The 19,237-nt window shown below is 49.6% G+C and overlaps 10 protein-coding genes across 10 annotated transcripts; 5 read left to right on the top strand and 5 right to left on the bottom strand.

Moving 5' to 3' along the window:
• Positions 1–185: 185 nt before the first annotated feature.
• Positions 186–656, top strand: BO79DRAFT_213048 (uncharacterized protein; the record flags this gene model as incomplete). The annotated part of the gene is made up of 4 exons (XM_025683193.1): positions 186–258; positions 350–373; positions 405–502; positions 537–656. 4 exons carry the CDS (start codon positions 186–188, stop codon positions 654–656), a joined length of 315 nt encoding a protein of 104 aa, XP_025544255.1.
• A 346-nt stretch (positions 657–1,002) lies between these two features.
• On the bottom strand, positions 1,003–3,597 carry BO79DRAFT_185813 (nitrogen permease regulator 3 family protein). The gene is made up of 2 exons (XM_025680428.1): positions 2,427–3,597; positions 1,003–2,371 (listed from the first exon to the last, which is right to left on the bottom strand). Exons 1-2 carry the CDS (start codon positions 3,568–3,570, stop codon positions 1,029–1,031), a joined length of 2,487 nt encoding a protein of 828 aa, XP_025544254.1. The 5' UTR covers positions 3,571–3,597; the 3' UTR covers positions 1,003–1,028.
• Positions 3,598–3,831: 234 nt separating this feature from the next.
• On the bottom strand, positions 3,832–4,709 carry BO79DRAFT_206425 (cytochrome c oxidase assembly protein Cox19). Its single transcript, XM_025681969.1, has 4 exons — positions 4,558–4,709; positions 4,429–4,463; positions 4,168–4,282; positions 3,832–4,100 (listed from the first exon to the last, which is right to left on the bottom strand). The coding sequence occupies exons 1-4, from the start codon at positions 4,605–4,607 to the stop codon at positions 3,998–4,000; spliced, it is 303 nt and encodes a 100-aa protein (XP_025544253.1). The 5' UTR covers positions 4,608–4,709; the 3' UTR covers positions 3,832–3,997.
• A 560-nt stretch (positions 4,710–5,269) lies between these two features.
• Positions 5,270–6,036, top strand: BO79DRAFT_284056 (GFA family protein; the record flags this gene model as incomplete). The annotated part of the gene is made up of 3 exons (XM_025688208.1): positions 5,270–5,358; positions 5,452–5,631; positions 5,733–6,036. The coding sequence occupies exons 1-3, from the start codon at positions 5,351–5,353 to the stop codon at positions 6,034–6,036; spliced, it is 492 nt and encodes a 163-aa protein (XP_025544252.1). The 5' UTR covers positions 5,270–5,350.
• Positions 6,037–9,038: 3,002 nt separating this feature from the next.
• BO79DRAFT_267549 (aldo/keto reductase) lies at positions 9,039–10,261 on the top strand (the record flags this gene model as incomplete). The annotated part of the gene is made up of 4 exons (XM_025687054.1): positions 9,039–9,289; positions 9,346–9,610; positions 9,681–10,008; positions 10,059–10,261. The coding sequence occupies exons 1-4, from the start codon at positions 9,150–9,152 to the stop codon at positions 10,259–10,261; spliced, it is 936 nt and encodes a 311-aa protein (XP_025544251.1). The 5' UTR covers positions 9,039–9,149.
• A 433-nt stretch (positions 10,262–10,694) lies between these two features.
• Positions 10,695–12,023, top strand: BO79DRAFT_185804 (phosphatase PAP2 family protein; the record flags this gene model as incomplete). The annotated part of the gene is made up of 3 exons (XM_025680427.1): positions 10,695–10,813; positions 10,879–11,423; positions 11,479–12,023. The coding sequence occupies 3 exons, from the start codon at positions 10,695–10,697 to the stop codon at positions 11,970–11,972; spliced, it is 1,158 nt and encodes a 385-aa protein (XP_025544250.1). The 3' UTR covers positions 11,973–12,023.
• A 153-nt stretch (positions 12,024–12,176) lies between these two features.
• BO79DRAFT_250045 (vacuolar protein sorting family 37 protein) lies at positions 12,177–13,000 on the bottom strand (the record flags this gene model as incomplete). Its single annotated transcript, XM_025685794.1, has 2 exons — positions 12,177–12,663; positions 12,735–13,000. The coding sequence occupies 2 exons, from the start codon at positions 12,998–13,000 to the stop codon at positions 12,177–12,179; spliced, it is 753 nt and encodes a 250-aa protein (XP_025544249.1).
• A 258-nt stretch (positions 13,001–13,258) lies between these two features.
• Positions 13,259–14,413, bottom strand: BO79DRAFT_206420 (ankyrin repeat protein). The gene is made up of 2 exons (XM_025681968.1): positions 14,349–14,413; positions 13,259–14,282 (listed from the first exon to the last, which is right to left on the bottom strand). Exon 2 carries the CDS (start codon positions 14,267–14,269, stop codon positions 13,613–13,615), a length of 657 nt encoding a protein of 218 aa, XP_025544248.1. The 5' UTR covers positions 14,270–14,282; positions 14,349–14,413; the 3' UTR covers positions 13,259–13,612.
• Positions 14,414–14,530: 117 nt separating this feature from the next.
• BO79DRAFT_185794 (tRNA ligase) lies at positions 14,531–17,333 on the top strand. Its single transcript, XM_025680425.1, has one exon. The coding sequence runs from the start codon at positions 14,799–14,801 to the stop codon at positions 17,262–17,264; it is 2,466 nt and encodes an 821-aa protein (XP_025544247.1). The 5' UTR covers positions 14,531–14,798; the 3' UTR covers positions 17,265–17,333.
• Positions 17,334–17,835: 502 nt separating this feature from the next.
• BO79DRAFT_267544 (uncharacterized protein) lies at positions 17,836–19,168 on the bottom strand (the record flags this gene model as incomplete). The annotated part of the gene is made up of 5 exons (XM_025687053.1): positions 18,800–19,168; positions 18,542–18,652; positions 18,194–18,433; positions 17,945–17,984; positions 17,836–17,873 (listed from the first exon to the last, which is right to left on the bottom strand). Exons 1-5 carry the CDS (start codon positions 18,944–18,946, stop codon positions 17,836–17,838), a joined length of 576 nt encoding a protein of 191 aa, XP_025544246.1. The 5' UTR covers positions 18,947–19,168.
• Between the last annotated feature and the right edge of the window lie 69 nt (positions 19,169–19,237).

Raw genomic sequence — 19,237 nt, 5'->3', positions numbered from 1 at the left:
CGGGAACGGAGTAAAATGCAGGGGCATTCCATACCAACCAACCCAACAAGGTACGGAGTTTATTGATGGATTGATCTCCTTCTTTCCCTTCCCTAATAAGCCAGTCAGTCAGCCAGTCAGCCAGTCAGCCAGCCAGTCAAATTTAAGCCATTCATCCATCCATCCACCCATACGGAATTACAATAATGTCCTTTATCCCATGCATGATCCCGCAGCAGCAGCAGCAGCAGCAGCAGCCACACCGTCCTTCTTCAATGAGTGAGGAATAACTACTAACATTTATCCACCCAGCGCCCTCGGAATCATTGAATATACTATCCAATCATAATACCGATTAATCACTTTACAGAACACAAACCTACTTATGCCACAAGTACTAACTACAATAGTCACATTCCTCTAAGTACGTAAGCGGAAGCCTAACAACCAACCTAACTTACTTAACCTCGGATACGCCCGGCGCAACCGGACAATTTATGCAAACCAACCAATTTCAATAATGGTAAGTAACCAACTACTAACAAACTATCGCTTAGCAAGTGCCCCAGCCCCGGGCAGCGGTTCACACGACGATTAGGGCTGAGACGCGCGCGCGTGAGACAACAATAACTAGTCTACTTAGTTATCTGTTTTTGGTCCCGTGGAAGGGCTATTAATTTTTCTTTTTTCGGAATTCCTCGGAGGGTCTAAAGTAGAATGAATGGATCCGAGCCGAAACAATCATCGCAAACCATAGGCCGAGATATTTCCTGTTTCCGACGGCGGCGGAGAGTCTTGCATGGTTTTGGTTGCGTTGACGAGGAACACTAGTTGGGTTTGTGTTAGTTGCGCTAAATGTCTTAGTGCTTCCGTTCCGTCCGTCCGTCCGTGTGCCGGGGTGTCACGTGTGATTATGCTGGATTGGGTGGCTTTTCTATAAGTTATTGTTTATTATATTGAATTGTCTTATATGTGAATGAGTGTAGTTGCATATTATGCTTATATTATAGTTTGATCATATTTGTCGGCCATAAATCATAAATCGTCTTCTACCAATGTCGGACACTAACCAGGACTTGTTCTCTCGGATCCAATTGGATGGATGACTGCTGTCCTGTCACTAATCCGAGGCGCGTGAGGATCTGCCATACTAGCTTGCGCTTCAGGTTCTCTCGGACGGGAATCTTCTCGAGCGCGTCATACCCGTTGAAGTATTTGATAAAGGTCGGCCAGTACTTCTTGAGGGATGTTCGAAGCCCCGCGTATTCAAGGTCCCCATCGGGGACTTCGCCTTGAAGGTCGGGGAATCGTGCCATGAGCTCGCCTAACCATCGGGACTCCAGTGGTGATGCACGGTGCGGATACAGAATAAGCGACGATGTCTTCAAGGACGTATTTTGGTCAAGTAAAGAATGGGAGAGGTCGAGCTCGTTGTTCCGTTTGTACCGGCCTGGCATTGGCGTCTCATCACCGCTTCCGTTGCTGTCCAGTGATGATGACGAAGAGGAACTGGCATCGTCAAGGTCCTCCTTTGTCTCGGTATCTGACGCTGATCCCCTCTTGCTCAAGTATTTGTCAACTTCTTCCTGTCGAAGGGCCGTCTCCACAGCCATCTTGATTTCAGGGCTTATTTTGACTCTTGCAAAAGCCCGCAATTGAGTGACCCAGCCACCTCGTAATAGCCACGCTAAAATGGCGAAGTATGTGTCTTTATGGTCTTTGCTTGGGATGAAGCTTCCGTACGGTCTGGGCGTTCCGCTCATCGCTGATAGCATCTTGGGGAGACTTGGGAGGGTCGGGAACGCTGCTTGATAAGCTGCCGTGGCTACCTCAAGCTTGCTCAGATCGCAGTTTGGTGATACGACATAAGTGTCCCTTTGATGGAGCGGAGGGATTGCTCGCGCTCTTCTCCAATACACAAGATGGCTAGCCAGCATTTGGATTGTGGAAAGTGGTATGCCAGAGGACACAGATATCTGCGCAAATGACTTCGTCGGCTTCGAGCATCGGATATAATGGGCAAGCGCAGGAGCCAGAGCGCCCCCGGATGCTTCAACGTCTTTGAGAATTGATGCCTCATTGTCCAGCAATAAGAGCGCGAAATGTTTAGCAAGCACTTGATGGGGGGCGGTGTTCTCGTCCGCAGTGGGATCATCGACCGGAGTGACACTGTCCGCCGTTGTAAGCCAGAGACCCGGATATGCCTTGTCAGTGGGCCCAGGAAGCCATGGCGTCGAAGTTAGAGGTGGTATCTGGAGCGAGATGGACACGTCTGGACTCAGGGACACCGACGCAATCTTTGATGCCGATATGCTGGTGAACACAGTGCAGATAGCCCTCGCAAGTGAGGACTGGCTGATTAGCTCCGAATAGAGGCCATTCACGGACATTCCTGCTCATCACTGGGTCAGCAACCATTTTCATTCCAAATCGACAGGACCACATACGCTTCTCTTTAGCCTTCTCCTTGATATGTGAGATATGCTGCGCCTCCTTCCAAACATAATCCGTCCTAGCCTGCTCCCACTTCAACGCCTTGGAGAACTTCTTAATAATGTTATCGTAAATCTCCCTCAGCCGCATGGAATACTCCAACAACGGCGGATCCAAAACAAACACGACATTAAACATAGTCATGCAATCCTTATCATCCGGATCCAGCGCCTCACTCAACGTCCTGAACGACCTAACACTAATCATCGAGGTCCGCTGATAATCCGTACTAGCCATCTGCTTCGGACTCAACGTCTCCGTCGAAGCAGCAATAAGATCCGTACCCCGATCAGGGCTATCATCCTCAGCCTCGGCCTCATCACCCCCATCCCCATCCCCAGGTGCCTCATTATGTCCTAGTTCCGCTCCCTCCCAAGTCGCACGAGGTTTCCTCTTCTTCCTCCTCTGCTTCCTCCACGTCCCATCCTCACGCACAAAAACCGGCCACCCCACAAACGCCAAATCATTAATCCCGACCTCAAACCGCCGCTTATGCCACGACCGCGACGGACTCAATAACTTCTCCCACACATCCGCAGGGAGCCCCAGTAACGACTCCCAGGGGGGCCGAAACGGCCCGGCCTCATCCTCCTGTCTATCCGACGCAGCGCCCGCATCCTCCTCCGCATCGGAATTCGTCCCTCGTTTCCGCATCATCAGCCCCCTCCCGGACCCTACTGAGCCTGCACGCTGGGACTCTCCGCCCGGCGAGCCGGATATAACTCCATCGTCGACGACGCCGAAGTTACTCGATCGTCTTCCTGCGACGGGATGACTGCCTGCGATGTGCGAGGCGTTCTGGGTGGGATTGGCTGGCTGCGTCGCAGTCCCTGTGGTTGTGGGAGCTGCTGCAGTTACAGTTATTGGTGTTTCGTCTTCATCTTCGCTGGAGGTGGAGCTGCTGTCTTCGCTGGAGCTGGAATCGTTGCTCTTGGAATTCTTCCGTGACGGTCGTCGCGCTTTGGGCGCCCCTCGGAGTCCGTTCTCGCTGAGCGGGTTGGGTGGGTAGTGGAAGACGAAGCGCGGACCGGCTCGTGAGCGCACTATTAGAATGATTGCTACCAGGCAGGGGTCTGGTGGCCGTGCAATGGACGACATCGGTCGTGGGTGGGTGTTGGGAGTTGGATTGCTGGGAGCAATTGGGTGACTTCGATGGGACGGGCGGAGAGTGATTTGATCGTTTTGGGGTTGGTGTTCTGGCGGGTCGGCTTCCCCGCATGACATTGCATGGTTACGTTGTTTTTCCTTCGACGTTATGGAGCAGGCAATTTGTCAAGAATTGTACATATATTTCTTTCTCAACATTTATCTAGGTATACTTCAATTGAATGCACATCAAAGTCAAGTATGATACACAAGCTATTTACAGAACCGCAATCCCAACGCCGGAGAAATGGAGAAGTATCTATCCATCCATCATCAATCATCGAACACAAAAGCACCCTATTTATACAGAGGCCATGCCCTCCCACAATATCATACAGCTCCCCCAAGCTATCTAGTATAAAATTCCGGCAGGAGAAAACTACGCCTTCTTCTCCGCACCCTCAGCACCCGCACTCGATGTAGCCTTATCCTTCTCGAAAACCAACCCGAGGTTCTTGAAGTCGTCCGGCGCCATAAGATTGCTAGAGATGGATCGCAAGTAATTAGCCATGACTCCTTCAATAGCGTATATGCAGTCCAAGAACATACTGGTCCATCCGACAAGACAGATACGACTTGGCCAGTTTCCGGCACTCGTCGTCATTCACACCTCGTCTCGATTTCAGGCACTTGAGGTAGTCGGTGATAAGGTGCTTGCATTCGCCTGTTCCAGCAGTAGAAGAGTAATGTGTCAGTTATATGTTTGTGTCGAATGGGTAGATAGAGAAAGGGTTCGCGCGAAGGCTCAATGCTGCCGATGAGGCGGGATAGGCTGGTCTGCAAAATAGGCGCGAATCCAAGGAGGTGTACCATCGTGATCAAGAGGGAAGCTGCCACGCTCGGGACTAGATCATTGGGAGATTATTAGCTCAGTCTGTTTCTTCTGGGACTGTTCACTGTCTATAGGCATATTCCAAAGCCGGGAAGGGTATAACTCACGGCGTAGGCTTCATGGGGGCGGCACCGCCACCGGGAGCTCCGAAACCCATGATGACAGAATTGTATGTATATCTCGAAGCTGAGCAATTAACTGATAATGACTGAGTAATTGACTGGCTCAATATGTTGTCCTCTGTATCTGACAAATGCCGGACTCGATAGTTGCTGAAAAACGGCACGGCGAGCGGTCCGATAAGAACAAACAAGACAATCGTGACAAACATGTAGACAAACAGAGCAAACACCTGCTGATGTATGAAGTGTCATGCAACGAGACAGCGCAGAGATAATGAGCTCGTGACGCTAAACTCTCTATAGTACTGTGCCAGTATATTCTATTAAGTACCAACTATGTCCTCATTCTATACCATTATGGAAGTTTCTCTAGTTGTACTGGAATAGCAAAATGCGGGGTACCCAACCGCAAAACGATGCAACAACAACATGCAGAGGTGGAAAATGATAGACCAATGGATAAAGAGTAAGCGACGATAGCTGCATGTTATCCAGTGCTATCCGAGCGTCGCGGCGAATCCAAGTTTGCATGTGCGGAGTCATTGACCCAGCCCCTCATGGATCCAGACAATCCGAGTTTGCATGATAGGTCTCTTATATACCAATGACGTTGTTGCATTCGAGGCCGTTCCGGACACGGTCCTGGTATATAAGTAGATAGTCGCAATCCTTTGTCCTGTCGAAAAAGATTCGATTACTATCAGTAGTTACAAGTCACGCTTCGCACTTGACAATACTATACTATTCTCCCGAATACGTACTTGACCACTTCACCAATATGCCGATGTAGGTCCCCGCTATACTGATGAACTCTCGTGTACACGACACAGACTTGATACGAGCAGTATTTGTCGAATAGATACTAACAAAGAAGAACAGGAAACTTGAAGGCAGCTGCCAGTGTGGCAGCATTGAGTTCACGCTCGAATCCTCAACCCCAGTGCCCTATCAACTATGTGCCTGTAGCATTTGCCGGAAGGTCGGCGGATACAGTGGCAGTGTCAATCTGGGCGGTATTGCCGATAGTCTGGAGATCAAGAAGGGAAAGGACTTGATCAAGTATGTCATGCCAGTCTTCTGTTGAAATATGCGGTCTCTTGCCTGCTTTTGAATATTCTATGCGACTGTTGAAGATGGCAGTTTAGAGCTGACCGATTTAGGAAATATTCCGCCGTCATGGCGAGAGGCACACCGGATGAGAAGATCTGTGCGTCGGAGCGGAATTTCTGTTCCAATTGCAGCACCATGCTTTGGCTGTGGGATCACCATTGGCCGGAGCTCATTCATCCTTTTGCTTCAGCCATTGACACGGAACTGCCGGTCCCTGATGAGATGGTCTGCATCATGGAGAGCTCTAAGCCCGCTTGGGTGCGATGGCCAGAGGGCAAGAAGCAGGTATTTGATGGTTACCCGGAGCATAGCTTGGAAGACTGGCACAAGAAGCACGGATTGTTCTTCGAGTAGATGACACTTCAGGTGACGATGATACGAAGTTTTACGAGATGGGGACTATGTTTTACAGAAAAGTGGTAGCATTGTTTGGAGACTTGAACTCAATATCATTATCATTATCATTAAAGTAGCTATCCATAGGCGAGTAACCTGCACAATGCAATGTTAGCAGCTGTATAAACAGACACTGATGCATAAATGTGTATGGGTGAGAAGTTCAGGTCTCCAAGGTGAATCTTTGTTGTTTCGTCAAGGTGGTTCGGTAAGAACACAGCGATTTAAGAATTCATCATGCAATAATGAAGAAAACACGACAGGGAACACTCACACTTTGGAAGCTTAAAGAAAAATCTACAAGATGTTCCCTATTACTTTTCGACAAAGTTAGCATCACATGCAAGACATAGCATGAGTGACACAAGCATTGAGATGTCAACGAAGTCAGGCTATGGAACAGGTTAGCAAAGGCACATTATTACCAGGGGTATTGTCACTACCAACCTCATTAAATCAGATTTTTTTGTAACATGTTCATTTCCAAACACATGGCGTGCAGGATCAAACAGTGTGAATAACAAGATTCATCATGTAATGTTGACTTTGGGTATATGGGCATATGGAGAGGTTGTTGAAGAGTGACAGTACCTGTCATGACTTGTTAGTATGACCGGATCGAAATTTTCTGGTAATCGCAGAACGATCGATGAAAGCTCAGGTGACGAGTTCTCAACAATGTGTACACTTCCCCAACACCCGCAAAGTTTGTACGCTTTGCTTTTGATGGATGCGGGTCAATGCACACGTTCTGTCCGCCCGTTCGTTCAAAGTATCTTCATCGACGGCCAATAATGGCATAGAGATGGAATGGTTGGTATTTACCTATCACCAGCAAGTTAGCAATGGTCACAAACAGGCTGAGTGAAGCAATGAAGTTATTTTGGAGTTGTCAGACAAGGCTGAAACTTGAGTTAAAACACGAATTCCACATAGTGATTAAGTTTGAGGAATGCCTTAAAGCGTGTCATAGGGTCATCATACAAGGGGAGGAGGAACATAAAGAAACAAGTTGCGCTCGCATACCTTTTAGAATACGCAATCGTGCATCATGTTGTCAATCATCATTGACTGTATTGAGCATTCCAGTAAACCAACTTGAGCAAGTTGGGTTGTCGACTAGTGCATCTTGTTGATGCGGTTGCAAGCTTGGGCAAGTTGAGAAAAAAATTATTGTGGGTTGCGCCGCGGTTTTATAGGTGGGCAGTTAACACCACGGCTAGCGAGTATCACCAAGAGCGTTGTTTGACCGGAAAACAAACACTTCAATGTCGAGGACCCACCCAACTAGTACCATTACTGCTACATCTCTTACTGTCTAGAAAAAGCGCATCTACAAGCTTTCAAAAGCTATAAGAGTTGGCAGAATTGAAGCAATCAGTCATTAATTGGTATTGACTGGGTCGCCCAATGATGGCTTGCTCGATCCCGTAGGGTAATGCCTCATGAACTCTACGCTTTCCTACATCAAACCCGCTGGTCCTAGCGGAGGACTTGATTAGTTCTGGTCTCGTCGCTGAAAAGGCTAGGGATAGGGGTGTCAAATTGGTGGAAACCGTACAATACTTGGAGATTTACTCATGGGCTGGGTACCAGATTTAGCCTCTATTCCAAGCTGATTATATTGCCTAAACACTTCAACGGACCCTTTAACACAATATTCTCCTTATCACTATCTACTGTTACCAAGCTGCAATGATTGAGCTAGTCTTCCAGATCATTAAGACCAAGATGATGGGACAGTAGCACGTCAAAGTTTTGAACTATCGCATATATGTCGCCGTGGATGCTAAATCCCCAACTAGATACACCGAAGTCTACCCAGAGGTGATGAGAGGCCTGCTTCAGATGGCAATTAGTCGGATATCGACCAAATCCGACGAAGTATACCGCATTGTTGATGTTTTCAGTGCTGTTCCTTTCTACCTGACTCGTGGGAGGGCTTCGTGATGATGTGATGCGTTCCATGCAAGGCATGCTTCATTCTTACACTCACCTACAGTGTCTAGACCGATCGCACGTATCCACTTCTATAAAGTACCTGCGTGCAAAAGACCGTGCCAAAGGTGGAGGTATAGAGAGATTGGCAAGACGTCAAAGCGAAAATGGCAAAAGTCCAACAGATGACCACAAGATAGATCGGGCTCAAGGACCTAGCGAAAGCTGAAACTGTCTTGAGTGAGCTAACAGAAGAGAAGGGTTGGGGCAAAGACCGGTCAGCAAGGCATCCTACATGGCTCAATAACTCACTGATAGGACCGACCATCCATGGATTGTTGTCATGCCTACTAAGCCTTATGGTTGATGCCCCGAAGCGGACGCCATGTCAACTAGCCACTGATTTGCAGTTTTCAATCATTCCACTATGATCGATTTGCTCTACTTCAAAGAGAACAGAAAGCTGTCAAAGCTTTCATGGGCCTGTCCCAAGAGCATATACACCCAATCGTTTTCGGCCATCGTGGCTCACAAAGAGTGGGATGTTGGCCATAGTATCAAACTTCGAAGGAAAACATCGTATGGCAACAGGTAATACACCGAGAGACCGTCTTAGTAAGTTTCTGCAGCTATCTAGTACTTACCCAACGCTTTGCCTGTCTGGATTTGCTGTGTACAGAGCGACCCAACATCAGGATATATTGACTAGACCCACAGTGGATGATTGGTACCTGCTTGGTAACACAATGAGGTAAACCCCGTCGAGCACGCCTTTGGCGCAAAGTATGTCGGACTTCGAATCGTCCAGAAACGCTCGAGTAATGCTCCCTGATTGCGATTTGTTGAAACATTAGTTGTGTAAGCTCCGCTGAGGGCCAGTCTGGATCGGAGCTTTAGTGGGTCCGTCTCAAAACGTCATCGGCCCTCTCCCGACAGAAACCCAAAGTTCTATCTGCGTCAATTTGACGTCGATCCATGTTTATGATGCTGCATTCACCAGGATTTTGTAATGTCATTATGCGCTGGGAGATGGCCATAAATGGGGCCTTCTTCCCGGCCAGCCATTGTTCACCAGCACATAATACCAATACCCATTGACTCAACCATACTTCAATTGACGCATACTACTCAAAATGACGACCACATTCAAGCTCAACACCGGCGCTCAAATCCCCGCCGTTGGTTTTGGAACCTGGCAAGACGCAGAGGCACAGGAGCAAGCTGTCCTTGAAGCCATCAAGGCGGGCTACCGCCACATTGACACTGCTAGAATGTGAGTTCTCATGCTCAATTCATCGAATTAATCGGTATGCTGACATAATTTTGCAGTTATGGAACAGAAGAGGCCGTAGGCAAAGCTATCAAGAAGTCTGGCGTGCCTCGTGACCAGCTTTTCATCACTACCAAGCTCTGGAACAACAAGCATCACCCCGACGATGTAGCGCAGGCGCTTCAGGACTCGTTGAACGACCTCGACTTGGAATATGTCGATCTATTCTTGATGCATTGGCCTGTGGCCTTCAAGAGAGGAACTGAAAAGTTCCCCAAGAACGAGAGTGGCAAGCCAGCTGTGGTGGATACTGACTACGTCGATGTATGTATTTCATCCCCATACACAACACCAACTATGCCCGATGAATGCGCTAACTTACCATCTCTGGTAGACATACAAAGCCATGGAGAAGCTCCTTTCAACCGGAAAGGTGAAAGCCATTGGCGTCTCCAACTTCTCCAAGTCAGAGATGGAACGTCTCCTTCAGAACAGCTCCGTCGTCCCTGCAGTCCACCAGCTCGAAAGCCACCCATGGCTGCAACAGCGTAGCTTCGCCGACTGGCACAAGTCCAAGGGCATCCACGTCACCCACTACTCTCCCTTCGGAAACCAGAACGAGCTATACTCCCGCGAGGGCACAATTGGCAAGCTGATTGATGATCCCGTGCTGGTCGAAATCGGAAAGAAGTACAACAAGAGCTCTGCGCAAGTAGCACTTGGTAGGTCCCCATCGCCTCTTTTCGCAAAGAAAGAAGCTAACGCTCTGTAGCCTGGGGCATCAACGAAGGACACTCAGTACTTCCCAAGTCAAAGACTCCATCTCGCATCAGAGACAACCTCCAAGGCGACTTCAAGTTAGACGCCGAGGATCTCCAGAAGATCCGGGGCATTGACCGTAAGCTGCGCTTCAACGACAGCAGCGCCGACTTTGGCCGAGAATTCTTCGGCGACTTGGACGGCAAGCAGAAATAAATTGGTCTCTTGCACCTTACATGTCTATTAATTCTAAATGAGGAAACGAAATGCAACGAATACAATATTACTCATATGCTCTCTCCACTTAACACCCCCACGAACCTCGTGTTCACCATCCCTCGTAAATATAGCGTAGATCAGCAAGGTAGCAAAATTAAAGTTCAATGAACGATGCCGTACCACTATCCCAACGATTTGGGGTCAGAAATGCCTAGCCTCGTAGCCTTTGTTATTCTCATCTGGTCGGGTCACCTGCCATACACATAGTTACTTCCATGCGAGCCGAGTAGCTACCTAAGCTAGCTACTTATGCTTCTCAACTCCGCAATAATTCCACCCCGTCATATCCAATCACCCAGCTCCCTCATAACTATATACCGACACCAATAATAAGAAACATCTAATAAAATACCATATATACTAAGCAACAATGCCACCCTCCAAATCAGAAGATACCCCACCCCCCACACCCCATCGTCATCAACTCTCCTACCGAGACTTCTCTAAGCGCCTAATCCTCTCCTACGTACTCGACTGGATCCTCATAATGTACGTCCACCCCAAACCAGCCACCCCAAAAACCAGACACTGCTAACCGAACAATACTACCTCAGCGGAGTCGCCCTCATCGGCTACGGCTTCAACCAAACAACCCCCAATCACCGACCCTTCTCCCTCACCGACCCGAGCATCTCCTTCCCCCACAGGGAAAAGGATACCGTCTCAACGGGCGTGCTAGCCGTGGTTGCGGTAGTAGCTCCAGCTGTGATCATCATCGTCGTTTCCATTCTCTTCATCAATCCTGCTACTACCAGCATAGCTGGTACTAGTGTTCAAAATGCTCGAATAGAAGCTCTAAGAAGGAAGTTTATGGTCAAGTTTTGGGAATGGCATGCAGGATGGATGGGATTAGGAGTTGCTCTTGCGGGAACGTTCATGGCTACGGAGGGACTTAAGGATCTATATGGGAAGCCGAGGCCGGATATGCTGGCTAGGTGTGACCCGGATTTATCTGCGGTTAATGACTATGCGGTTTCGGGGTTGGGAGGGAGAATTGCGGGTGCGCCTACGATGGTGACGTGGGAGATATGTCGGAATAAAGGGGATGAGATGTTGAAGGTGGATGGTTTTGCTAGTTTTCCGAGTGGGCATTCTTCTAGTAAGTTTTATTTCATTATCAAGTTGGGATCTGATCTGACATGGGAATTTTCTAGTGTCGTTCGCGGGACTGATGTATCTCGCTCTTTGGCTCAGTGCTAAATTCTCCATTGGCTTCCCGTTCCTGGCGTATTCGCCGCTAAGCCAGGATCTGCAAAGACAGGACCGTGGGAAGATTCGAAACCAAGGTGCCGCTCCTCCTGTCTATATGCTCATCGTTGCATTAGTGCCCATTGCGGTGGCCTTCTTCATTTCTGCATCGCGTTGGTTTGATTATCGCCATCATGGTTTCGACATCATATTCGGATCGGTCATGGGAATGGTCTTCGCGTGGATTGGTTTCCGACTATATCAGCTGCCCATTATTCGCGGTGCGGGCTGGTCGTGGGGAGCTAGGAGTCGCAAACATGCTTTCTTCATGGGAGTCGGACAGCCGAGCCACGTTTCTGCCGATAATTGGGTCATGATGAGCGACAAACGCGATGCTGCAGAGAGCAGCCCACACAACGTTGATCTGGAAAGCGGTCGACCGGGCCCGGATGAGCGATGAGCAATCGCCCTCCGCACTGTGGTTAGAGCTTGACATAACATTCACTTTGTCGGCTTCAGTAGACTTTGTCTCCTTCATCTCCATCGCGTTCAGTGGTATGAATTTATGCAGAGAATGGGCCAGGTGATGCCATAGTCGAACCGTGACCTCGATCAAAGCCGGTAACTTCATCACCTCCATCAAGTTGCCAAACCAACATGAACATCACCTCCACCCACCAACCCTCCCCTCATCCCATCTAGCTTTGGCCTCTCTCCTAGCCGCCAACTTGGCCGATTCCGCTCTGACCCGTCTAATCCAATCGCCGACCTCCTTCTCAGTCGCCCGTCCATGATGTTCCTCCTCCAAAAAGCTCTCCTCGACTGCCTGACAGACTGCCTCCTGCTCCGCAATCGAAGCAGCCAGCCGCTGATACAAAGCCTTAGGTGACCACGGCGCCAGCGCAGCATCCATCTCAGACTGCTTTTTCCGCCAGGAGACCTCAAGCGACTGATGCGTCAGAAGAAGAGTTTCGGTAGAAGAGCGTAGTTCTCCGACATGAGACTGCAGCTCCAGCAAGCGGTTCGCAAGGTCTTTATTGTATTTCAGAAGAGTCTGTAGGTTATCCTGATGCGCCGTATACGAAGGATGGTTACTGGAGAAGGCGGAGATAAGTATAGGATCTTGAAGGATAGTCTGGAGATCGACAGTCCTGTCATCACAAAAAAAGTATCTATTAGCCCATACCCGAGCACCACAGCAAGGAATAGAAGTAGAACGTACGATTTCTCCTTCACACCAGCAGGCAACCAACCCTCCTCCACCGTCGGCGGCTTAGGTAGCGCATTCAGCGAGGCAGCGGGGTCAAATGTCGCCGGAGAAGAAGAGTATCTCTGTCCCTGCATATTCAAGCGGTCCTGCGCATAATGTCCTTCCTGGTACTGTTGTGGTGTTCCGGGATGCGACGGGGTGCCCCTTCGACTGGCTTCGTGGCTGCTGGGTTTCGGGGGAGGCGGGGGAGGAGTGTCCGGGTTGAGTGCTGGGTTCATGGCGAATGGAAGGGACCTCTAGGAGGTAGTGACTAGTAAGCTGACAGCTGGAAAGTACCTGAATAGGTGGGCAGACAGAGTGAGGACAGGCAGCAATTGGAGGGATTGGTCGAAGCCAAGAGCAGCACTGGCTGTGACGCCCGAAATGCGGGGAAGGCCGATCATCACGTGAGTGGGTGGAGGGTGTTTACAAGGCTACGAATAGGTACTAGTACAGTGTGTGGAAATGGATGTGGGGGTTGTAAACGGATTAAGGTATAATTCTTGGTCACATAAGGTAGTATGCTGCCTCTCTCAGCTGCCCGTCATGCTCTGCTCGCGTGCTTTGGGCGCATTATAGGGCCCTTGTTCATGCAGTGCCGCCTGGCCGAGACACCACTGCTCCAAGTACCAGGTTATAAGTCAAAAGACCTTACCTCCTGCTAGGCTCGAAGTCACACCAGGCGCGGTGAAATAGGCTTGTTCGAGCTGCAGGTCCAAGGCCCGAGGCGCCAATTGATGCGAGACGTGAACGGCCTCTCCGGAAGACCTCCGAAACCTCTAAGCAGGAAACTGGGTATCCAGTGTTGTCAGAGGGCCGCAGTATACCGGCAATCTGCTATATTATGCTGCTTAATCCGTCCTGCGGCGCACCTCACGCTCCTGGGTGTTGATACCGGAGCCCGAAATAGCATCCATGACCAACTGGCGCAGTTGGCTCTGCGTAGCTTCGCTGTGGAAATCCTCACGCGCGGCCAGCTCATCAATGCGCCGCTTGAACTCGGGATCCACCTCGTCCATTCCCGCACTAGCCTCCTGTTCCGACACTGTGCCCAGGTTCATTTGAATGTTCGGGGGAAGCGGCGGAGCCGGGTTTAGTGCGTCGCCAGCCGAGTCGGCCTCGGGCTCAGGCACGCCTGCGACTTGCCGCAGATAAGCAGCAATTTGCGGGAAAGAGCCATCGCTCTCAATAGTCTCATAGGCTGCGAGGCCCTCATCGTTTCTCTTGTTGTAGTCCACACCCAGTTCTTCAACCAGGCATTTCGCAATGTCGAGGCTTTCCGTCACAAACAGGCAGGTTTCACCATCCTCGTCGAGCAGGTTGACGTCCACGTTGTAGTCCTTCACCAGAGCGCGTAGCAGGTCGATGTGTCCGTAAGAAGCCGCAGCATGGAGTAATGAATATCCGTGCTCATCCTGGTTCGAGGCGATGGAGGGGTTGGACTGCAATAGAGTCAGGACGGCGCCCGGATTATCGGCGGCCAGAACGTAAGGGTTGGGTTGAGTCATAGCGCCGGTTTCACTGGTCGGAGAGGAAATATGAGTCAGTCCTGATAGTGTCTGGTGGATTAGACAGGTAATGCCATACCTTGAGTCACACAATAATTTCAGAGGAAGAGGTAATGGACAAGTGAAGGCAGGATGTGTTCAGTGAATCGAGATGGGCGGATGAAAGTGGCGCGGGCGGAAAAAAGCGCTTTTTCAAAAAAAGGATCGCTGCCCCGCATCTTCGATAAGAAACTCCTACTTTGGGACCCCGATCGAGGCTGACGGTGACTCAACTGTTTACTCTCATTTTTTCGTCGTGCGAGGCTGTATCTTAGCTCGGGATAAGCTTCAGATTGGGAAGGTCGAGCTTGCTCTATTAAAACATAAGGCGATTCCTCCCTGGCCTTGTCGACAACACACCGCGCGTGCCTTCTGCCTTCTCCCCCACCTCCTCCCGCATCCCGACCCTTGATTCCTTCGTTTCTAGCGAGTGCACCGCACGAATTGCGTGATTTTCTAGATTTGATACGCGCGAATCCGAGAGATCACAATGGTGCAGCAGGACGAGCGGGAAGTCGCCGAGCTGGTCACCAGCCTGGAGGCCGCCAGCAGGAAAGGCACAGCTCACGGGAAGAAGTCGGGGTTCAAGTGCAAGAAATCTACCTTTGACGTCGAAAAGGCAGACAAAATCAAGGTGCATTCGTGGAAATTTATGGACTGGGATTACAAACGCGACGATCTGCCGACCTATGCGCGAGGACTGTTCACCACCCAGAGGAAGGATGGCACCCAGGAGATTGCGGTTCGCGGATACGACAAGTTCTTTAATGTGGATGAGGTGAATGACACAAAGTGGAGGAACATTGAGATGAACACTAGGGGTCCCTACGAGCTCAGTGTGAAGGAGAACGGGTGCATTATATTCATCTCTGGTCTTGAGGACGGCACTTTGTTGGTCTGCAGCAAGCATTCTACGGGTGTTCGTTCCGATACAAACCTTAGCCATGCTCAAGCTGGTGAACGCTGGGTCGAGCGACATGTCAGTTCGGTTGGAAGGAGTGTAAAGGACTTGGCACGAGAGCTGCGCAGACTGAATGTCACCGCAGTAGGCGAGCTCTGTGACGACAGCTTCGAGGAGCATGTCCTCGCCTACGACGAAAGCGCTTCGGGTATCTATCTACATGGACTCAATTTCAACGTGCCTCAATTTGCCACGCAGCCTAGCTCAGAAGTACACAAGTTCGCCGATGCGTGGGGCTTCAAGAAAGCCAACTTCGTTGTGTATGAAGACCTCGATCAGGTCAAGAAATTCCTCGACAACTGCGCTGAAACAGGCACCTGGGATGGCCGCGAGACCGAAGGATTTGTGGTCCGATGCCACATGGGCGATAAAGGACGGGCACCATACCGGGATTGGTTCTTCAAGTACAAGTTCGAAGAGCCTTACTTGATGTACAGACAGTGGCGCGAGTGCACAAAGGCAGTCATTGCAGGAAAGGTTCCTAACATCAAGAAGCACAAGAAGATCACTGAGGAGTACCTCCACTACGCGCGGAGACAGCTCGCAAAAACGCCTGGTCTCGCACAGCAGTACCAGCAGAACCACGGCATCATCTCTTTGAGAGAGGGTTTCTTGCAAGAGAGAGGCCTCAACGGATCTGAAATTATCCAAATGGAGTCTGACGAATCCGGCGATGTGACGCACGACGTGATTCTTGTCCCCGTTGCTTCACTGGGCTGCGGCAAGACGACGGTGGCTTTGGCACTCTGCAAGTTGTTTGGATGGGGACAGGTGCAGAACGATAACATTCCGAAGCAGAAGAACAAGCCAAAGAAATTCTCCTTGGACATTACCAATCTTCTGGCTCAACATCCTGTGGTAATAGCAGACCGGAACAACCACATGCGACGCGAACGACAGCAACTCATAGAAGATGTGTCGGCTGTGATCCACAAAGCTCGCTATGTCGCGCTCCAGTACGTCCACGAGCCCAAAGGACAATTGCTTCCTGGCATCCGCGAAGTAACGCGGAGACGAGTCCTTGACCGGGGAGACAACCACCAAACCATCCGAGCGGGAAGCAAGAATCCAGAGGAGGTCATTGGAATCATGGAAGGTTTCCTGAACCGGTTCGAGGCTGTCGACACCGATCGTGAGCCAGACTGCTACTTCGACCAAGTAATTGACCTGGATGTCGGTGCTTCTTCGCGTGAGAATCTGGAGATAGTGGTGAAAGCGCTACACTCGTTCTATCCCAAGCTCGTGAAAGAGATTCCAACGGCCGAGCAACTGGATGATGCTATCTACTGGTCGATGAACGAATACCAAGTGCAGCTGGACTGGAGCCATCAATATGGATCCCAGAAACCAAAGAACAAGAACAAGAATCAGAACCAGAACCCCGGCAGCCCTGCACCCACAGCCGGTCCCACTCCCGAAGATCTGGCCAAGAAGATCGAGTACTTCAACATCTCCCTACCTCCTGCAGAGGTGAAAAATATCCTCGAGTCTCTGTTTCCCCCGTCTACAGCTCCCGAACAAGCACGTCTTTACAGACAGCTCATGAACAGCAGACGTGTACAGCCCACCTTCCACGTGACATTGATCCACCGCGCCTCGAAGAAAGAACATCCCGGCATTTGGGACGAATACGTCCGCCAGTACATTGAAAAGATGAAGAGCAAGCCCGAGTCTGATCCCACCATCACCCCGACGCTGGCTCCGGCTCGCGTACGTCTTGAGCGTCTCATCTGGGACAACCGTCTCATGGCATTCGTAGCGCGGATATTCCCACCAGAGGACCAGAACCTGGCGGAATGGCCGTGCGCGAATGAGATACCCCACGTCACTGTGGGAACTGTGTCGCCGGATGTGAAGCCCAAAGAGAGCAATGATCTGTTGAAGTGGTGGCATGAAGTTGGCTCGGGAGGAGAAACCGGGCTTTGGGAGGCTGAGATCCCAGGCGTGAGGGTTGTAGAGGGAACAGTAGGCGTGGTGATGAGTCGGGGCAAATAAGTTAATGACTGATGACGACGAGTCATGAGTGATGATTGCAAGAGAAAAGTACATATTTAGTTACTATAGACATGAAATCGCCTGGTTTGGCATGCAGTATCTATTATTTGCTCTACTGGACAGAGTAGTAGAGTATCATGTTGAATAACTAGTCGACAGAAATCCCTGTGGAAGTGGTAAAAAGCAGACGAAGAATCAAGGGCTAAATAAACCATGGTTATCTCTTCACACTTGAGTTGTCTTGGATGTGTGTTCTATCTTCAAGAAGCTAGGTTCTTACTCTCACATATAATCTTGTTGAAGTCTAAGAAAAACCACCAATTCAGTGAGTGAAAGGATAATGACTTATTAGTAGTTTATATTATATTAGTCCAGTATTTATTCCTTCACTTTTCGTTTCTTTTTTCCTTCTCTCCCGGATGTAGTGAATACTGTATATTATCGAGATATTTATCACCCCATTCGCCCCGACTAACCAGCGCGGATATTCATATTCTGACCTACTTTACAAGCCCGATTCTTCAACACAACATCTCATTTCCCTCCTCTCTAGCCGCGCGTAGAATCTCCTTCATCCGCTCATACAACCCCAGATCTTCCACCGTCCATCTATGTCCATTAAAAAAGACCACCGTTGACGCACGAAACAAGAGGCTTATAATACTGCGTGAAGTACTTACCAGCCCACCGGAGAAAATCCTCATCATTAAACACGAAGCCCTGTTTCATATCAGCCAGATCACCTGTATCGACAAAGTTCCATCTGTCGACTAAAGCAACGGCCCTTCTTCCCTTACTACCCGGGGCTTCATAGTGGACGCATAATCAAAAGATCACCCAGAAGAATGATTCGAGATCATGCATGAATGACTGTTTCTCGCCCATGAGTGCACCGATTGCCATGAAGGGTCTCGTGCCGGTTTTCTTACTACCGTCTGCCACTGGGGCAGGAATATCTTTTTGCTCTCTGATCTTGCCGTGTAGATTGGCTTGCCGTAATCGCGTAGTATGACACGGCGGTGGATACGGTTTGGTAGCTTTTTGAATGTATTGTTAGGTGATGATAGGTGTGGGCGCTTTGTAGGCGGCAAGAAGGCACTGTCTTGTACGCATCCAAAAGACACCGAGTGAAATTGCGGGATTCCAACATACAAAGATCCAATCTCAGCCTTGAGAATTCGATCAATATATTAGCGGTGCTCGGAGAGGGTTGCAGAGCTACTTGTATTGTGGATCCGTTGGATTTGTTGGGAGGAGGTGTGGGTGTATTCAGTTACTGCGTCGTTGACATATTCCCAGATATCGTTTGCTGGACTGCAAGTAATAGCTGAAGCCAATATAGGCTTTACGCGGGAGTTGTTGAACCCTTCGGACGGTATTGTAGACTTCTATTTCTGGATATTGTGCAGGGCAGCGGCACGGCTATATCTGGGCGTTAACTCGCAAATCGCAGTGTTCTAGGTCCAGCAACAGTTGAAGGGTGAGGTTTTGGATATCTGTGTGTAGTTTATAATAGAACTTGGGCCTCTCTTTACCTGTTCGTGGAAGATGATTGAGCGCATCAGACGTGCAGAAGAGGTCGTTTGCTTCAAAGATAGAATAAACGGTCTGGCGAAGTTCCTATTAGAAGCATTCTGGATGGTACTCTCGTCCACTATTTTAACGCTGGCGTCGTCAGCCATGTTAGAACAAATCCTGATGCTGCAGGTCCCCCATATCTCTCAGTCTGCTCTTCTGATATTCTTTGGCATTTGGAAAAGAAAGAGGAAGAGAGAGGCAACGTGGGCAGCAGAAGTGGCTTTTAAATAATTCATTCAGGTGAACTCAAAGATAAGTCTAGTGAGGGGAATCGATCCTGAATATAGATATGAGTGGTAGGGGGTGTAATAACACATAGAGGCAGGATATTTGAATACTATCAATCGTTAAGACATTCACTGTAGCCAGGCACTAGTATCTGATCTCTTGACCAC

The sequence above is a fragment of the Aspergillus costaricaensis genome (assembly GCF_003184835.1).
Source record: "Aspergillus costaricaensis CBS 115574 unplaced genomic scaffold BO79scaffold_2, whole genome shotgun sequence".
Classification (NCBI taxonomy): Eukaryota; Fungi; Ascomycota; class Eurotiomycetes; order Eurotiales; family Aspergillaceae; genus Aspergillus; species Aspergillus costaricensis.
This window is presented reverse-complemented; position numbering and strand designations above follow the sequence as displayed.

What these genes read in the sequence shown, in the direction of transcription:
- BO79DRAFT_185794 (XM_025680425.1), top strand. Translation starts at nt 14,799, where the DNA reads ATGGTGCAGCAGGACGAGCGGGAAGTCGCCGAGCTGGTCACCAGCCTG.
- BO79DRAFT_206420 (XM_025681968.1), bottom strand. Translation starts at nt 14,269, where the DNA reads ATGACTCAACCCAACCCTTACGTTCTGGCCGCCGATAATCCGGGCGCC.
- BO79DRAFT_206425 (XM_025681969.1), bottom strand. Translation starts at nt 4,607, where the DNA reads ATGGGTTTCGGAGCTCCCGGTGGCGGTGCCGCCCCCATGAAGCCTACG. An exon ending in CTTCCCTCTTGATCACGATG is followed by an intron (nt 4,283 to 4,428) that starts GTACACCTCCTT and finishes CTGCTGGAACAG; the next exon opens with GCGAATGCAAGCACCTTATC. An exon ending in CTGTCTTGTCGGATGGACCA is followed by an intron (nt 4,101 to 4,167) that starts GTATGTTCTTGG and finishes ATCCATCTCTAG; the next exon opens with CAATCTTATGGCGCCGGACG.
- BO79DRAFT_185813 (XM_025680428.1), bottom strand. Translation starts at nt 3,570, where the DNA reads ATGTCGTCCATTGCACGGCCACCAGACCCCTGCCTGGTAGCAATCATT. An exon ending in GGAGAAGGCTAAAGAGAAGC is followed by an intron (nt 2,372 to 2,426) that starts GTATGTGGTCCT and finishes AGTGATGAGCAG; the next exon opens with GAATGTCCGTGAATGGCCTC.